Source organism: Meles meles, chromosome 9, assembly GCF_922984935.1.
Source record: "Meles meles chromosome 9, mMelMel3.1 paternal haplotype, whole genome shotgun sequence".
NCBI lineage: Eukaryota > Metazoa > Chordata > Mammalia > Carnivora > Mustelidae > Meles > Meles meles.
In genome coordinates, this window is record NC_060074.1 from 72,314,047 (window position 1) to 72,334,709 (window position 20,663).

General features: G+C 36.1%; 1 protein-coding gene across 3 annotated transcripts in view; it reads right to left on the reverse strand.

The window, feature by feature from the left end:
• LNPK (lunapark, ER junction formation factor) overlaps nucleotides 1–20,663 on the reverse strand; it is an 86,347-nt gene that overhangs the window by 56,661 nt on the left and 9,023 nt on the right. For all 3 annotated transcript variants that reach the window (XM_046019750.1, XM_046019748.1, XM_046019749.1), the window contains exon 4: nucleotides 20,228–20,415. In XM_046019750.1, coding sequence (XP_045875706.1) covers nucleotides 20,228–20,415 — 188 coding nt within the window. The remainder of the gene's footprint in view (nucleotides 1–20,227; nucleotides 20,416–20,663) is intronic.

The window sequence follows — 20,663 nt, forward strand, 5'->3', positions numbered from 1 at the left end:
ATAAATTACTAGCCAGACTTATCAAAAAGAAAAGAGAAACACTGAAGAAATACAATTACAAGAGAATATTATGAGCAATTATATGCCAATAAATTAGATAATCTGGAAAAAAATGGATAAATTCTTAGAAATATATAAACTACCAAAACTGAGAGGAGAAAAAATAGAAAACCTGAAAAGATCCATAACCAGCAAAGAAACTGAACTAGTTAAAAATATATATATATATCCCCAACAAAAAAAAGTCCAGGGCCAAATGGTTTCCCAAGGAAATTCTACCAAACATTTAAAGAAGAATTAATACCTATTCTTCTGAAACTGTTCCAAAAAATAGAAATGGAAGGACAACTTCCAAACTCATTCTATGAGGCCAGCAATACCTTAATCCCAAAACCAGACAAAGACCCCACTAAAAAGGAGAATTACAAACCAATATCCCTGAGGAACATGGCTGTAAAAATTCTCACCAAGATACTAGCTAATAGGATCCAACAGTATACTGAAATGATTATACACCACAACCAAGTGGAGTTTATTCCTGGGCTGCAGGAGTGGTTCAAATCATCCTCAAATCAATCAACGTGACACACTACATTAATAAAAGGACAAGAACCATATGTTCTTCTCAATAGATGTAGAAAAAGCATCTGTCAAAATACAGCATCTTTTCTTGATAAAAAAAAACTCTCTGTCATGTAGGGATAGTATCCTAAAAGCCATATACAAAAGACCCCAGCAAATATCATCCTGAACAGGGAAAACAGAGAGAGGGCTTTTCCCCTAAGGTTAGGAATACAACAGGGATGCCCACTCTCACCACTGTTGTTTAACATAATACTGGAAGTCCCAGCCTCAACAATCAGACAACAAAAAGAAATAAAAGGCATCCAAATTGGCAAAGCAGTCAAACTTTCACTCTTTGCAGATGATATGATATTCTATGTAGAAAACCCAAAGAACTCCATCTACCCAGAAACTGTTAGAACTGATACAGAAATTCAGCAAAGTTGCAGGATATAAAATCAATCCACAGGAGTCAGTTGCATTTCTATACATCGCAATAAAGCAGAAGAAAGAGAATTCAAGGAATTGTTCCCATTTACATTGTACCAAAAACCGTAAGATACCTAGGAATAAACCTAACCAAAGAGGCAAAGGATCTGTGTTCTGAGAATTATAGAACACTTATGAAAGAAACTGAGGAAGACACAAAGAAATGGAAAAACGTTCCATGTTCATGGACTGGAAGAAAAAATATTGTTAAAATGTCTGTTACCCAAAGCAATCTACACATTCAATGCAATCCCTATCAAAATACCACTGACATATTTCACAGACCTGGAACAAATAATTCTAAAATTTGTATGGAACCAGAGAAGACCCCAGATAGCCAAAGGAATGTTGAAAGAGAAAAACCAAAGCTTGTGGCCTCACAGTGCCGGACTTCAAGCTCTATTACAAAGTTGTAGTGAAGACACTATGGTATTGGCACAAAAACAGACATACAGATCAATGGGATAGAATAGAGAACCCAGAAATGGACCTTCAACTCTATGGTCAACTAACCTTTAGCAAAGCAGGGAATATCCAATGGAAAAAGGACAGTCTCTTCAACAAATGGTATTTGGAAAATTGAATAGCCACATATAGAAGAATGAAACTGGACCACTTTGCTACACCATACACAAAAATAAACTCAAAATGGATGAAAGACCTAAATACAAGACAGAAATCCACCAAAATCCTAAAAGAGAACACAGGTAGTAACCTCTTTGACCTCAGCCACAGCAACTTCTTGCTGGAGAGGTCTCCCAAGGCAAGCGGAAACAAAGGCTAACAAGAACTATTGGGACTTCATCAAGATAAAAAGCTTTTGCACAGCAAAGGAAATAGTCAACAAAACCAAAAGATAACCAACAGAATGGGAGAAGATATTTGCAAATGTCTTATCAGATAAAGGGCTGGTATACAAAATACATAAATAACTTATCAAACTCAACACCCAAAAAACAAAAAAAACCCAGTCAAGAAATGGGCAGAAGACATGAACAGACATTTCTTCAAAGACATACAAATGACTAATAGACACATGAAAAAATGCTCAACATCACTCAGCATCAGGGACACACAAATCAAAACCACAATGAGCTACCACCTGACACTGGTTAGAATGGCTAAAATTAACAACTCAGGAAATGACAGATGTTGGGAAGAATGTGGGGAAAGGGGAACCCTCTTACACTGCTGGTAGGAATGCAAACTGAAGCAGTCACTCTGAAAAACGGTATGGAGGTTTCTCAAAAAATTAAAAATAGAACTACAGCAATTGCACTACTAGATATTTATCCAAAGGATACAAAAATAGTTATCAGAAGGGGGACATGCATCCCAGTGTTTACAGCAGCAATGTCCACAAGAGCCAAACTATGGAAAGAGATATATATAATATTTATACTATGTATAAATATATATTTTATATAATGCAATATTACATTATATTATATATATTTATTTATAATATTCATATATTTATACATAAATATATATTTATACATAATGCAATATCACTCAGCCATAAAAAAGAATGAAACCTTGCCTTTTGCTACAACATCAATAGAATTAGAGGGTATTATGCTTAGAGAAGTCAGTCAGTCCGAGAAAGACAAATACCATATGAGTTCACTCATATGCAGAATTTAAGAAATAAAACAGATGGACACAGGGGAAGAGAAGGGAAAATAAGATGAAAACAGAGAGGCAGACAAACCATAAGGGATTCTTAACTCTAGGAAACAAACTGAGGGTTGCTGGGGGGGAGGCTGGTGGAGGGATGGGGTAATTGAGTGATGGGCATTAAGTAGGGCACTTGATGTAAAAGAGCAATGGTTATTATATGCAACTGATGAATCACTAAATTCTACCCTTGAAACTAATAAAATATACTATATGTTAACTAAATTGAATTTAAATAAATAATTTTTAAAATTTAAAAAAAAAAAAATCTCTTTCCTTCTGCCCCTCCAGTCCTGCCTCTGACGCAGTTGCGCTGTCTCCCTCTCTAGAGAGGAGGGAGAAAGGAAGGAAGGAAGGAAGGAAGGCAGGCAGGCAGGCAGGCAGGCAGGCAGGCAGGCAGGCAGACATTGAATCTGAATTCATGTTATTTCTTCACTCTAAAATACATTATTGCTATTCTTGGGAGTTAGCTTGCAAGTCACCAGTGACCCCTGTCTCCTGGTATTTACACCTTTGTGTAATCCTCTTACCAGTGTTGGTCTGTGTAACCAATAGAATATGGCAGAAGTAATAGTATGTCACTTCAAGATTAGGTTATAAAGGACTGCAGCTTCCATGTTAGGCCCCTTCTTCCACTCACCATCTTTCTCTCTCTCTTCTCTTCTGAGAGAAGCCAACTCGTATGCCATGAGGACATTCGGGGAACTCTATGGAAAGGCCCATGTGGCAAAAAAACAGAAGTCTGTGGCAAAGAGCCAGTGAAGAGATGAGGCCTGCCAAAAACTACATGTATGAGCTTAGAAGTAAATTCTCCAGCCTTAGTTAAGCCTTCAGGTAATTGTAGCTCCAGCCAACAGCTTAACTGAAATTTGTAAATGAATAAAGACCCTGAGCTAGAACCACCTAACTAAGTTTCTCAGGAAATGTGTGAGAGATAATAAACATTTGTTTTTTTAAGTTACTAAGTTCTGGAACAACTAATTATAGCAATAGATAACCAAAATATGCTTTTTATGTTGTGGTCACTCGTTTTCATGACTCAGACAACTACCTAAGCATTAAAAAAGACACTGAGCACTGTCCTTATCAAGGGAAGGGAGAGAAGAGTTTAGACATACTGCTCATAAAGCTCAAAGATGCTACAACAGGAAACTCTCATACTATTTCTCCACTACAAACCCACTGAAATAGTGGCAGCACAGAGATGATATAGGGGGAAAAAATGTACAGGAAAACGGAGAACATGGGAAGGAATTGCAGAGAGAGTGACTAGAATTCCGTAGGAAATCAGTAAATTTTCTTTGATATTTTTTAGAAGCATATATACTTTTCAAAGTGTAAAAACTACAAGAATTGAAATATACTCCCTTACTTCAAAATAAAACACAGTAATCCCCTTTGCAGACAACAGGTTCTCCTTTTGGTTTTTATCAGAATTGCTGCTGGAGAAAATGAGCTATCAAACAACACACATTTCTTTCAAGACTTGAGCGGCAGAACATATGTAGTGCATTCATCTTTAAGGCTAAATTAAAAGAAATTCTTTTGTATTTTTAAATCAAAGTTTAGAGGGGGATAGGTACTTCAGAAATCCGTCTTAGTTATTCCAATAAAGGTTTTTGCTTTCCTAATAGTTAAATGTAATTTATGAAAATAGAGCAACATGTTTTGTGAAGATATTAAAGATACTATTACTGATTCCTACTTTGACAACAGTGGTAAAATTTCTACTTCCCTCTTCTCTTCTTAGAAATATTCTAGGGGTGCCTGGGTGGCTCAGTGGGTTAAAGCCTCTGCCTTCGACTCAGGTCATGATCCCAGGGTCCTGGGATTGAGCCCCACATCGGGCTCTCTGCTCAGCAGGAAGCCTGCTCTCTTCCTCTCTCTCTCTGCCTGCCGCTCTGCCTACTTGTGATCTTTGTCTGTCAAATAAATAAAATCTTAAAAAAAAAAAAAAAGAAAGAAAGAAATGCTCTAAACAGAGTACCCTGGGTGGCTCAGTTGGTTAAGCATCTGCCTTCAGCTCAGGTCATGATCCTGGGATCCAGCCCTGAATCAGGCTCCCTGCTCAGTAAGAAGTCTGCTTCTGCCTCTGCCTTTCCCCCCACCACTGGCTTGTGCTCTTTTGCTGACTCTATTTCTCTAATAAATGAAAGAAAGAAAGAAAGAATGAGAGAATGAAAAAGAAAGAAAGAAAGAGAGAGAAAGACTCTAAACAAGAAGGAGATCAAAAACAAAAACAAATTCCTGTCTGGTAAAATAAAATATAGCTAAAACCCAACTCTCAAAATATGTGGACAGTCTCCTAAAAGTAATGGAGATCATGGAGATCGAGAGTGCAAACAGAGAAGGAAAACTTCTTATCTCACAAGGAGGTAGCAAGATAAACTTCTCAAAGCATAAAGTCTAAAGCCAATATTTATAATAAGAATAAGACATATATGTTATAGGCAGAAACTCCTCAGAAACAAAACAGAAAAGACAGAGCTTAAAGAGAAACCATTCAGAAATACCCTGTTTACAAAGAACACTGTTTCTATGGCAGCAGGAGAGAATAGAGGTTTTGTATTAAGAAAAAAAATACACAGTTGCCTAACTCTATTGGGTGGGGAAAGATAAAAGCTGAACAAACTAGCACATTATATCTTGGATCATAAAAAAAATTCTAGATAGCCTGGAAAGTGGAAAGACATACCACCATACTCACAAAAACCTCCTACAAATAACTAGGCAAAAGTAAAGTAAACAAACAAACAAAAAAGTAAAGTAAACATACCACATAGAGATTTATTTTTAGGTTAAAAAAAAAGGCAAAATAGAAAATTATGTTTCAAAACCTAGACCAACATCTTTCCTCTCAATAAATGTAAATGAGTTAAACTCAGCAGAGCAAAAGACTTTCAGACTGGATCATAAAAATAAAACCCCATCTAAAACTAAGAGTTTTTGGAAGTTGAAGAAAATAAAACCATTGGCAAAAGTATACAAGGCAAATACCAACAAAACAACAGTTGTATCTTAATACCTCACGAGGTTGAATTCAAGACCCTCCTCCCCCCCACCTCGCTGAAAAAAGAAAGCTTTAAACCTAGAAAAAGAAAGTGATTTCATAGTGCTAAAAAATGATGCAGTTCCTTTCCAACAAACAGTGCTGGAGCAACTGAGCACCCATGAAAGAAAAAAAATAAAAGAATCTCAACATGAACCTCACACCTTATATAAAAATGAACTCAAAATGACTTACAAATTTAAATGTAAAATATTAGAAGAAAGAAACCATAGGAAAAAAACAAAGAAGAAAATCTTCAGAGCCTATAGTTAGGGAAGGGTTCTTGACATCAAAAGCACAACCCATAAAAGGGAAAATTAATAAATTTTGCTCACAAAAGCCCTAGTAAAAGAATAAAAAGACAAACTACAGACTGGGGAAAAAAAATTTGCAAACTATATACCCAACAAATAACTTGTATCTACAATATATAAAGAACTCTCAAAATTCAACAGGAAAAAGACTAATAAGCCAATTAGAAAATTAGAAGACACAAACAGACATGAACAGAAGAGGAGATATAAATGGCAAATAAATACATGAAAAGAGGTTCAAGATCATTAGTCCTTAGGGAAATGTAAATTAAAGCCACAATGAAATATCACTACATACCTATCAGAACGATCAAAATACTAGTGAAATACTAAATGCTGGCAAAGATGCACAGAAACTAGATCTTTTATATGCAACCAGCGGAAATGTAAAATGGTACATCTACTCTGAAAAAAAGTTTAGCAGTTTCTTTAAAAACTAAACAGGTACTTACCATGTGCCCTAGAAATTACATTCTTGGGATATATACCACAAAGAAATGAAAACTTATGTTCAAATGCCTACATACAAATGTTCACAGAAGTCTTATTTATAATAGCCAAAAACTGAAAACTATCCAAATGTCCTTCAACAAGTATACAGTTAAACAAACCGTGGTATGTAATTATCATGGAATACTACTCAGCAATAAAAAGAAACTATTAATACACTTAACATTTTGAATGGATCTCAAGAATATGCAAAATGAAAGAAGCCAGTTTCAAAAGATTCTATGCAATGTGACCTCATTTTATAATTTTTTTTTAAGATTTTTTTATTTATTTGACACACAGAGAGAGAAATCACAAGTAGGCAGAGAGGCAGGCAGAGAGAGAGGGGGAAGCAGGCTCTCCACTGAGCAGAGAACCCAACACGGGGCTCGATCCCAGGACCCTGAGATCATGACCCGAGCCGAAGGCAGAGGCTTAACCCACTGAGCCACTCAGGCATCTTCATTTTATAATTCTTGAAAAAACAAAATTACAGAGATTATAAAACAGATTAGTGGGTGGAAGGGTTAAGAATGGGGCAGGTGGAGGAGGGTTGGTATGACTACAGAGATAGCAAAAAGGAGCTCTGTGGTATGTATGCATGTATGTTTGTATGTTATTCATTTATTTATGTAATCTCTACACCCAACGTGGGGCTTGAACTCATGACCCTGAGATCAAGAGCCACATGCTCCACGAACTGAGCCAGCCAGGCACTTCAAGTCCTGGGGTTTTAGAATAGTTCTGAATCTGAATTGTGGGGTAGTGACAAGAAGCTACAGATGTGATAAAAATTACACAGAAATAAAACACACACACACACACACACACATACACAAAAGTACATGTAAAACTGGTAAACTCTGATAGACTCTGTGAACTGAACCAACATCAGTTTCCTAGTAGTGGTATTTTACTACTCATGTAAGATCTTACCACTGGGGCAGGCTGGGTGAAGGATGCAAAGGACCTGCTTGTACATTTTTTGGGGTTTTTTTTGCAACTTCATGTGAATCTATAATTATTTCAAAATAAAAAGGTTTCTTTTAAAGGAACATTTATAAAATAAAACTGAACAGAGAGGTTGAAATATATTACTAGAATACGGAAGAACTATACAACATAATAAGATAGTATTCATTGATATTATTAAGCTCTATGTACCTGGGGGAAAAAATATATATCTTCAAGTGTTTGTGAAAGGCAACAATTGACCAAATAGCACACGATCAAAAAAAATTCAATGAATTCAAAGAAATATAAATATATTAAACAATATGCTCTGAAAGCAATACAATAAAACTAGAAACAGTAACTAAACCAGAAACCAAACATACAAACACACATTTGTCACCTGGAAAAAATGCTTAAATTCTAAATATTAAATTTAAAATATCATGATATCTAGAATATAATCAAAGTAAATCACTACATATCAAAACATGTGGAATAAAATTAAGCTGTGATCAGAAACTATCATGGCCTCAAATACACATATAATTTATTTATTGTTAGTAAATAAGAAAGAATGAAAATAAATGTATGATGTACATAATTTAAGTTCAGAAATAAAATAAGCCTAAGAGGTAAAAAAGAATAAAAAGAAATAATTTCTTAAAAGCTGGTTCTTTGAGAGAAAAGAGATACATATACAACTAAGAAAAATAATCACAAAAGAGAAAATGTACAAATATACATAATAAGAAACAAAAAAGAAGCAATAATCACAGATACAAAAAAAATTTTTAACTTTTTTTTTTTTTTAAGTAGGCTCCATGCCCAGCACAGAGGCCAATGCAGGGCTTGAACTCATGACCCTGAGATCAAGACCTGAGGTGAGATCAAGAGTCAGAAGCTAACCAACTGAGTCACTCAGGCGCCCTATAAAAAAAAAAAAAAACAAAATTTAAATTACTGACAGTGATGACTACTACTATTTCAACACTCTACAGAAATACATTTCAAAACTAGAATGAGTGGGCGCCTGGATGGTAGTCAGTTGACCATTCAACTTTTGATTTCTGCTCCGGTAGTGATCTCAGGCTCATGATCTCAGGACTGTGGGATGAGCCCCACATCAGGCTTCAGGCTCAGTTGTGGGATCTACTTCAGATTCTCCCTCTGCCCCTTCTGCTCATGAGCACCCGCGCATATCTTTAAAACTATAGAATGAGTAATTACATATATTTTTAACAAAACTAACCTTGGAAGAGGCAGAAAACCAAAAAGATTAACTACTATTGAATTTTAAAAGTTGTTAAAGACCTACACGCCATAAAAAACCCCAAGCTCAGAATACTACCAAACTTACAAAGCACAGATGCCAGTTCTATTTAAACTAATCTACAGTATTAAAAAATAAAAACTTTTAATGTTTATATAAAATGATTACAACTATGAAAGTAGAAATTTTCCTGGAATTCAGGATTTCAATCTTTGAATTCAATATTTAATATAATCTATCATGTTAAGGGATATAAGATGAAAAAAAATCAAATTATTTCCATAGACAATGAGATAGCATTTAACAAAATTCAACAATATTTCTTGATGTAAAAGAAAATTAAATACGAATAGAAAATTCCTTAACATGATAAAATGTTCCAGTGCAAAAGTCAAAATAATTCCCATGATAATGGGAAACATCAGAAGCATTCCCAAGGAACAAATTCAGAATGTTCACTATTTTCTTAATAACTTAACATTGTCCTGAAGATACTGGCCAACAAAATTAGCCAAAAGAAAAAAAAAATCAGACAAAAAAATATGAAAGGTGGTAAAATTATTGCTGTCCACAAATGTCTAAATACTCATGAACTTTTTTTTTAAGATTATTTATTTATTAGAGAGAGCAAGAGCGAGAGCACAAGTGATGTGCAGAGGGAGAGGGAGAAGCAGACTCCCAGATAGCTAGGCAAGGAGCCGACACAACACTTGATCCCAGGACCCTGACGTCATGAACTAAGCCAATGGCAGACACTTAACTGAATGAGCCACCCAGATGCCCCAATAACTATAAACTAAAAAAAATCAACTAAAAAAAATCAACTGAAAAACTTATTAGAAACAAGATGGGGGTGTCTGGATGGCTCAGTTGGTTGGGCACCTGCCTCGGTTCAGGTCATGATCCCAGAGTCCTGGGATCCAGCCCCACATTGGGCTCCCAGCTCAGTGGGAACCCTGCTTTTGCTGTCAAATAAATAAAATCTTGAAAAAAAATACAAAACAAAATTTATTTTTTTTTCAAAACAAAATTTTAAAAAACAAGATGATTCTTGTAGTTGAATACAGAATTAATATGGAAAATCAGTAAGTTCAAATATACAATCAGTTCTAGAATATACTAAAAACTCTCCCTTAACCTATTTCATCAAATCATCCCAGTTGTTCTTTTCTGAATGAAACTGATACTATTCGAAACATTAGTACAGTATGAATTTCTGTTATATATAATCTAGTGACATGCACTATCAAATTACAAAGGTATACTAACAGGAAATACTTGGAACCTCAATATAACAAAATCACATTTTAATTATGGTAAATATTTTAAATCCCTAATATTTAGTGTTTTACTGTACTAAAATTAAAAATGGTAGATGTTAAAATATAGCAGAATATCTAAAATTCAATCAACATAATCACACCTTCCTCACTTGTACTAAAGGATTAACATTCCATAAACCTCCACCCAAAACATGAAGGTTTTTCATCAACCTTCAAATATGAAGCACTTTCCAACAAACTTAGGTGCTGTCTTTCTAACAACCACATCACCCCCATCCAATTTACTGTTTCTAGAGGAGATTTAGCTATATATAAAGCTAAAAATGAAAAGATATACATGTGTCAATATTTGTAACTATGTTGACTATTTTGTCAGTTTATTTAACTACCAAAGGCTTTAGCAAGAATTACCTTCACATTCAGACAAACTAGTAACAATGATTTATTCCTTATAAGGAATAAGGCAGGAATCAAGCTTTTTTTTCTTTAATTGACTTTAATTTACATATATATATATATATATATATATATATATATCTCAACACCATTTTCCCCCAATGATTTGAAATGTCATTCTATCATATATAAAAACCATATAGATCATACCATAATATATACATATTATATACAAAAATTCCTTTGAGAATTTATTTCTGGATTCTTTTGTCTCTTTGGTCTATGGAAAACTTCTAATTAATTCATACACTATTTATTTATGCACTGTGCCAAACTTTTAATTAATTTACACACTATTTATACTCTATAGCAAACTCTTAATTAATGAAGTTTTATAATGTATTTAATGCCTGGCAGACCTCTGCTCCTTATGCCGCTCCTTTTTTAGAATTTTCAGGACTATTTTTATGTGTTTATTTTTCCATTAAAAAGTATGGAGGGGCACCTGGGTGGCTTACTCGGGTGAGCGTCCAACTCTTGGATTTCAGCTCAGGTCAGGATCTCAAGGTTCTGAGATTGAGCCCCTCATTGGGTTCCAATGAGTCAGCAGGGAGTCTGCTTGAGATTCTCTCTCTCTCCCATCTCCCTCTGCCCCTCCCCCCTTCTCTCTCAAATATTAAGTAAATCTTTTTTTAAAAGTATGGAAAAAGTGTGCCAGATTTTTGAAGTACTGTTGGTATTTTTAATATGAACACATATTTTTAGATTAATCTAGGGAGAACTGATCTCAAAATAATACTATATCTCCCATCCAAGAATAGGATCTGTCTCTTAATTATGTCTCAGTACATAATTCTTTCAGTATAGAATTCTATTAAGTGAATAACTCAATATTCAAATATCTACCAACATTGCAAAAGTGATGGCTTGCAAAATGATTTCTTACCTACCAAAACCTTAGTAAATATTCTCCTTGAGTAAATAACAAAGAGATGTTCACAGATACCTTCTCCTTTAAGAGCCAACTTTGGTTGATGACAGATACTTTGTATTCTTATTAGAGTGCCATGAAAGAAATGTTTAACTTTCCTCAAAAGGCTTGTCAAATTATGCCTGTCAACTCTTCTAGATGCATTGAGAAAATAGATTTTGCCAGTTAGTTCTGAGGGGGGCAGAAAGGAGGCATGAAAAGCTGTGTAAGATCAAAGCCCTATCCTCAAATGGCCTTCAATTCAAGTAGGAAGACAAACAAAAAGAAAACATAAAAAACAGGGATAAGACAATCTTCCTCAGTTTCTTTGCTGAACTTTTTCTTTCCCTAACTCCATTTATTTTTTTTTAAAGATTTTATTTATTTATAGACAGAAATCACAAGTTGGCAGAGAGGCAGAGAGAGAGAGGGGGAAGCAGGCTCCCTGCTGAGCAGAGAGCCCGATATGGGGCTCCATCCCAGGACCCTGAGACCAGGACCCGAGCCGAAGGCAGAGGCTTTAACCCACTGAGCCACCCAGGCGCCCCTCCCTAACTCCATTTAAAGAGGAATTTAGAAAAACAAACAAACAAAACAGAAGGAAAATAGGGTTAAATCCTCTGGGAAGGTCAATGTTTTATGCCAATAAGCCTCTATAATGATCTTATAGAGAATGAAATTTCTAGGAAGTTACATTCTGTAAGAATAAAGTATCCAGGAGTAAAGTCTAAGGTTGCTTGTAGAGTTAGGTTAAGAGACAAAGCTTAATGGCTGTTCACTCTTAGAAAATGAACCAATTCCCACAGTAATGCATACTTGCCAGCATAATCAAGAAATACAAAACTTATAGACCGATATCTAGTAATGAGATTGAAGCAGTGATCAAAAACCTCCCAAAAAACAAGAGCCCAAGACCTGACGGATTCCCTGGGGAATTCTACCAAACCTTCAAAGAAGAAATAACACCAATTCTCCTGAAGCTGTTCCAAAAACTTGAAGCAGAAGGAAAACTTCTAGACTCTTTTTATGAAGCCAGCATTACCCTGATCCCCAAACCAGGCAAAGACCCTACCAAAAAGGAGAATTTCAGACCAATATCACTGATGACTATGGATGCAAAGATTCTCAACAAGATCCTAGCAAACAGGATCCAGCAGCACATTCAAAAGATTATCCACCATGACCAGGTGGGATTCATCCCTGGGTTGCAAGGTTGGTTCAACATTCGCAAATCAATCAATGTGAAAGAACAAATCAATAAGAGAAGAGAGAAGAACCACATGGTCCTCTCAATTGATGCAGAAAAAGCATTTGACAAAATCTAGCATCCATTCCTGATGAAAACGCTTCAAAGTATAGGGATAGAGGGAACATTCCTGAACTTCATAAAATCTATCTATGAAAGACCCACAGCAAATATCATCCTCAATGGGAAAAAGCTTGCAGCCTTCCCGTTGAGATCAGGAACACGACAAGGATGCCCACTCTCACCACTCTTGTTCAACATAGTATTAGAAGTTCTAGCAACGGCAATCAGACAACAAAGAGAAATAAAAGGTATCCAAATTGGCAAGGAAGAAGTCAAACTCTCTCTCTTCGCAGATGTCATGATTCTTTATATGGAAAACCCCAAAGACTCCACCCCCAAACTACTAGAACTCATACAGCAATTCAGTAACGTGGCAGGATACAAAGTCAATGTACAGAAATCAGTGGCTTTCTTATACACTAACAATGAAAATACAGAAAGGGAAATTAGAGAATCGATTCCATTTACTATAGCACCAAGAACCATAAGATACCTGGGAATAAACCTAACTAAAGAGGTAAAGGACCTGTACTCGAGGAACTACAGAACACTCATGAAAGAAATTCAAGAAGACACAAAAAGATGGAAGACCGTTCCATGCTCTTGGATTGGAAGAATAAACATTGTTAAAATGTCTATACTGCCTAGAGCAATCTATACTTTTAATGCCATTCCGATCAAAATTCCACCAGTATTTTTCAAAGAGCTGGAGCAAATAATCCTAAAATTTGTATGGAATCAGAAGAGACCCCGAATTGCTAAGGAAATGTTGAAAAACAAAAACAAAACTGGCGGCATCACGTTACCCGATTTCAAGCTTTACTACAAAGCTGTGATCACCAAGACAGCGTGGTACTGGCATAAAAACAGACACATAGACCAGTGGAATAGAGTGGAGAGCCCAGATATGGACCCTCAACTCTATGGTCAAATAATCTTCGACAAAACAGGAAAAAATATTCAATGGAAAAAAGACAGTCTCTTCAATAAATGGTGCTGGGAAAACTGGACAGCGATATGTAGAAGAATGAAACTCGACCATTCTCTTACACCGTACACAAAGATAAACTCGAAATGGATAAAAGACCTCAACGTGAGACAGGAATCTATCAGAATCCTAGAGGAGGACATAGGCAGTAACCTCTTCGATATCAGCCACAGCAACTTCTTTCAAGATATGTCTCCAAAGGCCAAGGAAACAAAAGCGAAAATGAACTTTTGGGACTTCATCAAGATCAAAAGTTTCTGCACAGCAAAGGAAACAGTCAACAAAACAAAAAGGCAACCCACGGAATGGGAGAAGATATTTGCAAATGACAGTACAGACAAAAGGTTGATATCCAGGATCTATAAAGAACTTCTCAAACTCAACACACACAAAACAGATAATCATATCGAAAAATGGGCAGAAGATATGAACAGACACTTCTCCAACGAAGACATACAAATGGCTATCAGACACATGAAAAAATGTTCATCATCACTAGCCATCAGGGAGATTCAAATTAAAACAACATTGAGATACCACCTGACACCAGTTAGAATGGCCAAAATTAGCAAGACAGGAAACAACGTGTGTTGGAGAGGATGTGGAGAAAGGGGAACCCTCTTACACTGTTGGTGGGATTGCAAGTTAGTGCAGCCACTTTGGAGAACAGTGTGGAGACTCCTGAAGAAATTAAGAATAGAGCTTCCCTATGACCCTGCAATTGCACTGCTGGGTATTTACCCCAAAGATACAGATGTAGTGAAAAGAAGGGCCATCTGTACCCCAGTGTTTATTGCAGCAATGGCTACGGTCGCCAAACTGTGGAAAGAACCAAGATGCCCTTCAACGGATGAATGGATAAGGAAGATGTGGTACATATACACAATGGAGTATTATGCCTCCATTAGAAAGGATGAATACCCAACTTTTGTAGCAACATGGACAGGACTGGAAGAAATTATGCTGAGCGAAATAAGTCAAGCAGAGAGAGTCAAGTATCATATGGTCTCACTTATTTGTGGAGCATAACAAATAACATGGAGGACATGGGGAGATGGAGAGGAGAGGGAGTTGAGGGAAACTGGAAGGGGAGATGAACCATGAGAGACTATGGACTCTGAAAAACAACCAGAGGGTTTTGAAGGGGCGGGGGGGGGGGGGGGAGATTGAGGAACCAGGTGGTGGGTAATAGGGAGGGCACATACTGCATGGAGCACTGGGTGTGATGCCAAAACAATGAACACTGTTATGCTGTAAATAAACAAATAAAGGAATTAAAAAAAAAATACAAAACTTAAACTATAATCCAAACCTTCCCTCACCATGGACCATACCCTTAATGACTCTTATGAAATAGGTTCAGCATTTAGATTATAATTTATTTCAGTAATAGTTGAAATATATTGAAATAGCTAAAATATATTTCAATATGTTGAAATATACTAAAGTAGTTGACCAGAGATGTAAGTTAATTATTGAAACTAAAAGGCAAAAAAATAATAGGTTGGAATCATACCAAGTTCCTCCATATGAAGGAAAGAAGATACAGTAAAAATCAAAGTATCTTATACAGAATATTGATATTCTATAACAAGAGATAACTTGAAGATAGTTATGATTATGTAATATATGCTCAGTCCTGAATCTATGGCTTCTCTGTCCAGTAAAAGCATTTGGGAAATCTGGAATGCAGAAGTAACAGTCACTTTTTGCAGTTATCAGGTAGATTTCTAAGCTTTATAATCAGCGTTGACAGTGTTAAGTAAAACACTACATTTTACTGCTCTTTCTGCTACCACTTCTTTAAGTAAACCCTGGTCTAGCCCACAAAATTTTTGTTTCCAAAGGAAAAAAGTCCAGGAATAAGCTAAGGCTACAGATCACACAAAAGAAAATGTCCTGTGGTAAGTCTTCTTTCTACATACCACAACATCTACTTTCTCATTGTTGTATTTTATTTCATGCTGTTTTGATTGTCATCAATCAGGAGGACAATTCTATTCTTTGTTTGATGACTGGCCTATGCTTCCAAAAGTGAAGAGCTCAGTGAAACAGAAGCTGCAGCAGTTGAGAACCAGGTCACAAATGTGAATGAGACAAAGTGAGAAATGGTTCTGAAGCTTAACAAACCAAGAAATACTAGATGCAGGTGATGCAGAACAGGGAGGACACAGTAAGGATAATAGAGCCTCAAACTCAAAATAGGAGAAAGATCCAACTGAAGAAATAATAAACATTTTTAAAGAAATTTATGTGTATGTATGTGTGTATAAATATTCACTATTTGCAGGAAGGACTCTAGGTCCAAAAACTCCCTTTACTAAGGGAATGTTGATATGTGTAAAGTAATAAAAGAAAAATGTCTGCAAAGAAAGAAAAAATAAAGAACAATGTCTTACCTTAAAAAAAAAAAAGAAATTATGTTTCTCTACTTTTAAAAACAATTAGTATATGATTTACTTGCCCAAAAGTCTTCTGCAGCATACCAGATCCAGTAGATCAGTTTGTGAAGAGCCATTAGAATTAGCACAGTAAAGTTCCCTGTAAGACATTCTTTTGCAACTAGATAAAAATATTTCATAATCAAAAAATCAACTTTGGGGGCACCTAGGGGGCTCAGTGGGTTAAAGCCTCTGCCTTCAGCTCAGGTCATGGTCTCAGGGTCCTGGGATGGAGCCCTGCGTCAGTCTCTCTGCTCAGCAGGGAACCTGCTTCTTCCTCCCTCTGCCTGCCTCTCTGACTACTTGTAATCTCTGTCTATCAAATAAATAAATAAAATCTTTTTTAAAAAGTCAATTTTGATATGGAAATGGAGGTCAAGTGAGGTTTTTTCCTAAGTTTTTAAAGATGCTTCAGTCAAGTAAATACCACATTTATTCCCTTTCTAAATTTTTCTCCCCTCTTTTTGTAAAACACTAGCAATGAACAAGGAAAAGGGGCTCAGCATTATAAAACCTACTGCCACGCCCGGGATAAGAAGCATTCCAAAAAACTCCAAAAGAGAAAACAAACGGCAGAGATTTTATTTAGTAATATGCATGCACTCAATTTTTGGCTCTTTTATCTACATACAAAGCTAAAATTTTGTGATCTCCAGTTCCAATTTGAAAATATGCCCTGTACTAAAGATTAAACAAATAAAAAAAATTTTTACTACAGCAGTCCCAAAGAAAGATCAGACACCTGCCAAATGTCAAATCAAAAAACCTGAATATCACCCAATTCCTTCTTTTCCCCTACCTTCCATTTCCTCTTACCAAGTTGTCTCAGTTGTATTTCTGAAATACTGGCATCTCTTTCACCTCCACTGCGACTGAGATGTCAAATCCATCTTTACCTTTAAACTCCTATAACAGCATCCTAGCTGATCTCCCTGTTTCTGCCCTTGTCCTCCTCCACTCGGTCTCCACAGGCAATACACATGATCCTCTTAACTTAAATCTCATCATGCCATTCTTCCACTAAAACCATTACAAGCTTCCCATTTCACCCAAAATCAAATACAAACTCCTAGGCCATGACCCTCCCATGATCCAGATATTTTGATTCTGCAAGCACACCTCATTTCACTCTTTCTCTCCAACACACATTCCATATATACGGATCTTTCTGACCCTCAGATAAGTCACGCTCTCTCCTACCTCATGAATAGCCTTTGTATTTTCATTTTCTCTTCCTATAAAGACCTTCCCTCAACTCTTGGCTTTCTGTTTTTGTTTTTGTTTTTAGGATTTGAAGAACACATTGATGTAAGAAATTCAAACAATACCAAAAAACGATATGGAAAGAAACAACTACTAAGAACAACCATCCAAAGAGAATTTCCATTAATACTTTGAGGATAATCCGTTCTTCCATCTCTCTATGGATTCATATGCTATTTATACTGTATATATAAATAATCTTCCATAAATTCCAACTCTTTCCAAGCTGGTTCTTTCTCGTACATTAATTCTCAACTCAAATACCACCTTCTCAAAAGAGGGACTGTTCCTCTCTATATCACCCTGTTTATTTTCTTCACTGCACTTCTTTGTTTACTTGTCTCTCATTTTTTAATCTGTTCAATCCCCCATAGAATGTAAGCTCCATGAAGGCAGAGATCTTGTCACTACTTTCTCAATCATGAAGGTCTAGCCCAAGACTGAACACACCGCAGGTGCCCAATATTTACCGAATGAATAGACGGTGACTCTGTTTAACATTAATAAGCTGCCAAATTGTAAATTAATACCTCCCATTCAAATTTATCTCCTGAGCTTCATACTCATACTTAATCATTCCACTTGGCAGCTCCCTCTAAATAGAAACAGGTATTTTAGTCTCAGTGAGCAAACCTGTTCTTCCTCATAGGAGTCCCTATTTAGATGGTATTCCTTATTTAGACAAATGACACTACCACCAAACAAATTTCCCAAGCCATACATGTAAATTCTATCCTTGATGCAATTATTCCCCCTCACCTCACACCCACTGATCACCAAGAGCCTCTCCATACTACCTCAATTCTACCTCCTAAGACTCTTCAATACTCATTCAAGTCTCATTCAGCTCATCTGCTTCTCTTCCACTCTCCTGCCTCCACTCAATAGCAAATCACTGTCACTCATTTTTCCCCAGACAACCGCTAACACCTAACTTGCTGCTTTAGAACCATTCTTATTCCCCTCTAATGGTGTAGCCTCAATAGTATTTTCAAAATAACAGTATGATCACATCATATTCCTTCATAAAAATCTTCAATGGCTTCCCATTACTCTTAGCTTAAGTCTCAAAATCCTTATCATGCATTGTAAGGCCCACAAAAAATACTCCTTGCCTAACCACCCAGACTTTCCCTATAAACCAGTCTTTGGCCTTCTTTCAATTCTTTAAACCTACCATTCTCTATTCCCCTCATGGCTTTCATATATGCTGTTCCTTCCACCTAAAAGATTATCCACCAAGTCACACCACCCTTGCAACACATAATCATCCTTTGGGTCTCAAACTCAAAGGCTACTTCCTCAGGGAGGCTGTGGTAGGCATAAATCTAAAGCTATCTCTCTTCCTCCCCAAGATTTCCATCCTCTGTTATACAATCAAACAGTAATCTAGGTATTGCTGTGAAAGGACTTCCCAAATATAATTATTACTCAGCTGATTATAAGCAACAGAGATTATCCTGGATTATCCTGATGGGTCTAATATAATCAGTTAAACCCTGAAAGGCAGAGCTTTCTCTGGGCTGAGGACAGAATTGGAAGTCAGAGAGATGAGGCACAAGTCAGCAAGCAACCTGACTAAACCTGGAAGATTCTCCCCCCAAAAGATTCCACATAAGATCCCAGTCCAGGGGCGCCTGGGTGGCTCAGTGGATTAAGCCGCTGCCTTCGGCTCAGGTCATGATCTCAGGGTCCTGGGATCGAGTCCCACATCGGGCTCTCTGCTGAGCAGGGAGCCTGCTTCCTCCTCTCTCTCTCTCTCACTCTCTGCCTGCCTCTCTGCCTACGTGTGATCTCTTTCTGTCAAATAAATAAATAAAATCTTTAAAAAAAAAAAAAAAAAAAAAAAAAAATCCCAGTCCAACTGATTGACTACCTTGATTTAGGCCTGCAAGACTTTAAGCAGAGACCCCAGTCAAACCACCTGGACTTCTGATCTACACAAAGTGTGATACAACAGATGGGTGCGCTCTAAGCTGCTAAACTTGTGGGAACAACAGAAAATGAATACAAAGACTTCCCTGGCCCCCACCTCCACCACAAATAGTGTTAGAGCCTCTGTTAAATATTCCCATAGCATGTGACACTTCTCTTTCATAATATGCATCATACTTATTACTTAATTTAATGTATGCTGCCTAAGATCTAGATTCAGAGATTTTGCATTTTTGTATACCATACACCGTTATATTCCCACACCTACAAAATTGCTATTTATGTTTACAGAGTGAATGAACCAATTTCTTATTCATCTGTCTCTCCAAAGTCTCATCATGACACACCTTTGGTAAAATGATACTTTATAAAATATTGCTATAAGGGTCAGTTGCTTTATAGCAGTGACTGAAAAGAGAGGAAAGAGATGGGATGATTGGAATATATTCAGAATCACTGGGGCAATTGTTGTTTGTTTGTTTTGTTTGTTTGTTTTACAAACCCTCCCTCACTTACAACTACCCACAATCTGAAATGCCCACTCCTTGCCCTATATCCCTGGGGGGCATGACCATCTATTAGAGAATTACAAAAGATTCCCATATAGAGCCATTATTACTAACGTCACTGAGTCATATTCCTCAGTTATGCTGAATTGTAAATTAAGGTTTAACACACACAGTTGGTTTACTTTTTTAAAGAAATGCTTTGCAAAAGGAAAAAAAAGCAAGTCTACTCAATCTGAAACATTACTATTTCACAATAAAGAGAGACTGAATACATTTTAACCGGTCAAAAAGAGGAAAAGTCAACTGAAAGAACAATTAACTTACATCAATGGAAAAGCAAAAAACGGAAGTGTCATGGCAAGTCTTGCTGTAAATTCATCAGGAAGATACCACAAATATACAATTAAACATGTAAACAGATAAAGAATTGAAGAGTAGAGAATTAATCTTCCAACCCATAATTTTTGTAATCTCTGATTTTTTTCCCTAAATTCTTCCAATGCTTGAATTTCCTGTTAAGAGAAATTGTTCTATATTATTGAATTGAATCTCAAATTTCATAAAGAAATCAAAATATTAACAAAAAATTTTTAAATGATAGATTATATATGAAGAACTCTGAAAGTCAATGAAATATATCTTAATATTTTAAAAAAGACATAATATGAAAGATAAAATTAGAAATAAAGTTAAAAACATATGAAAATGCTTATTCTGACAAGTCACTATTTTACTTTATTTTATTTTATTTTTTAAAGAT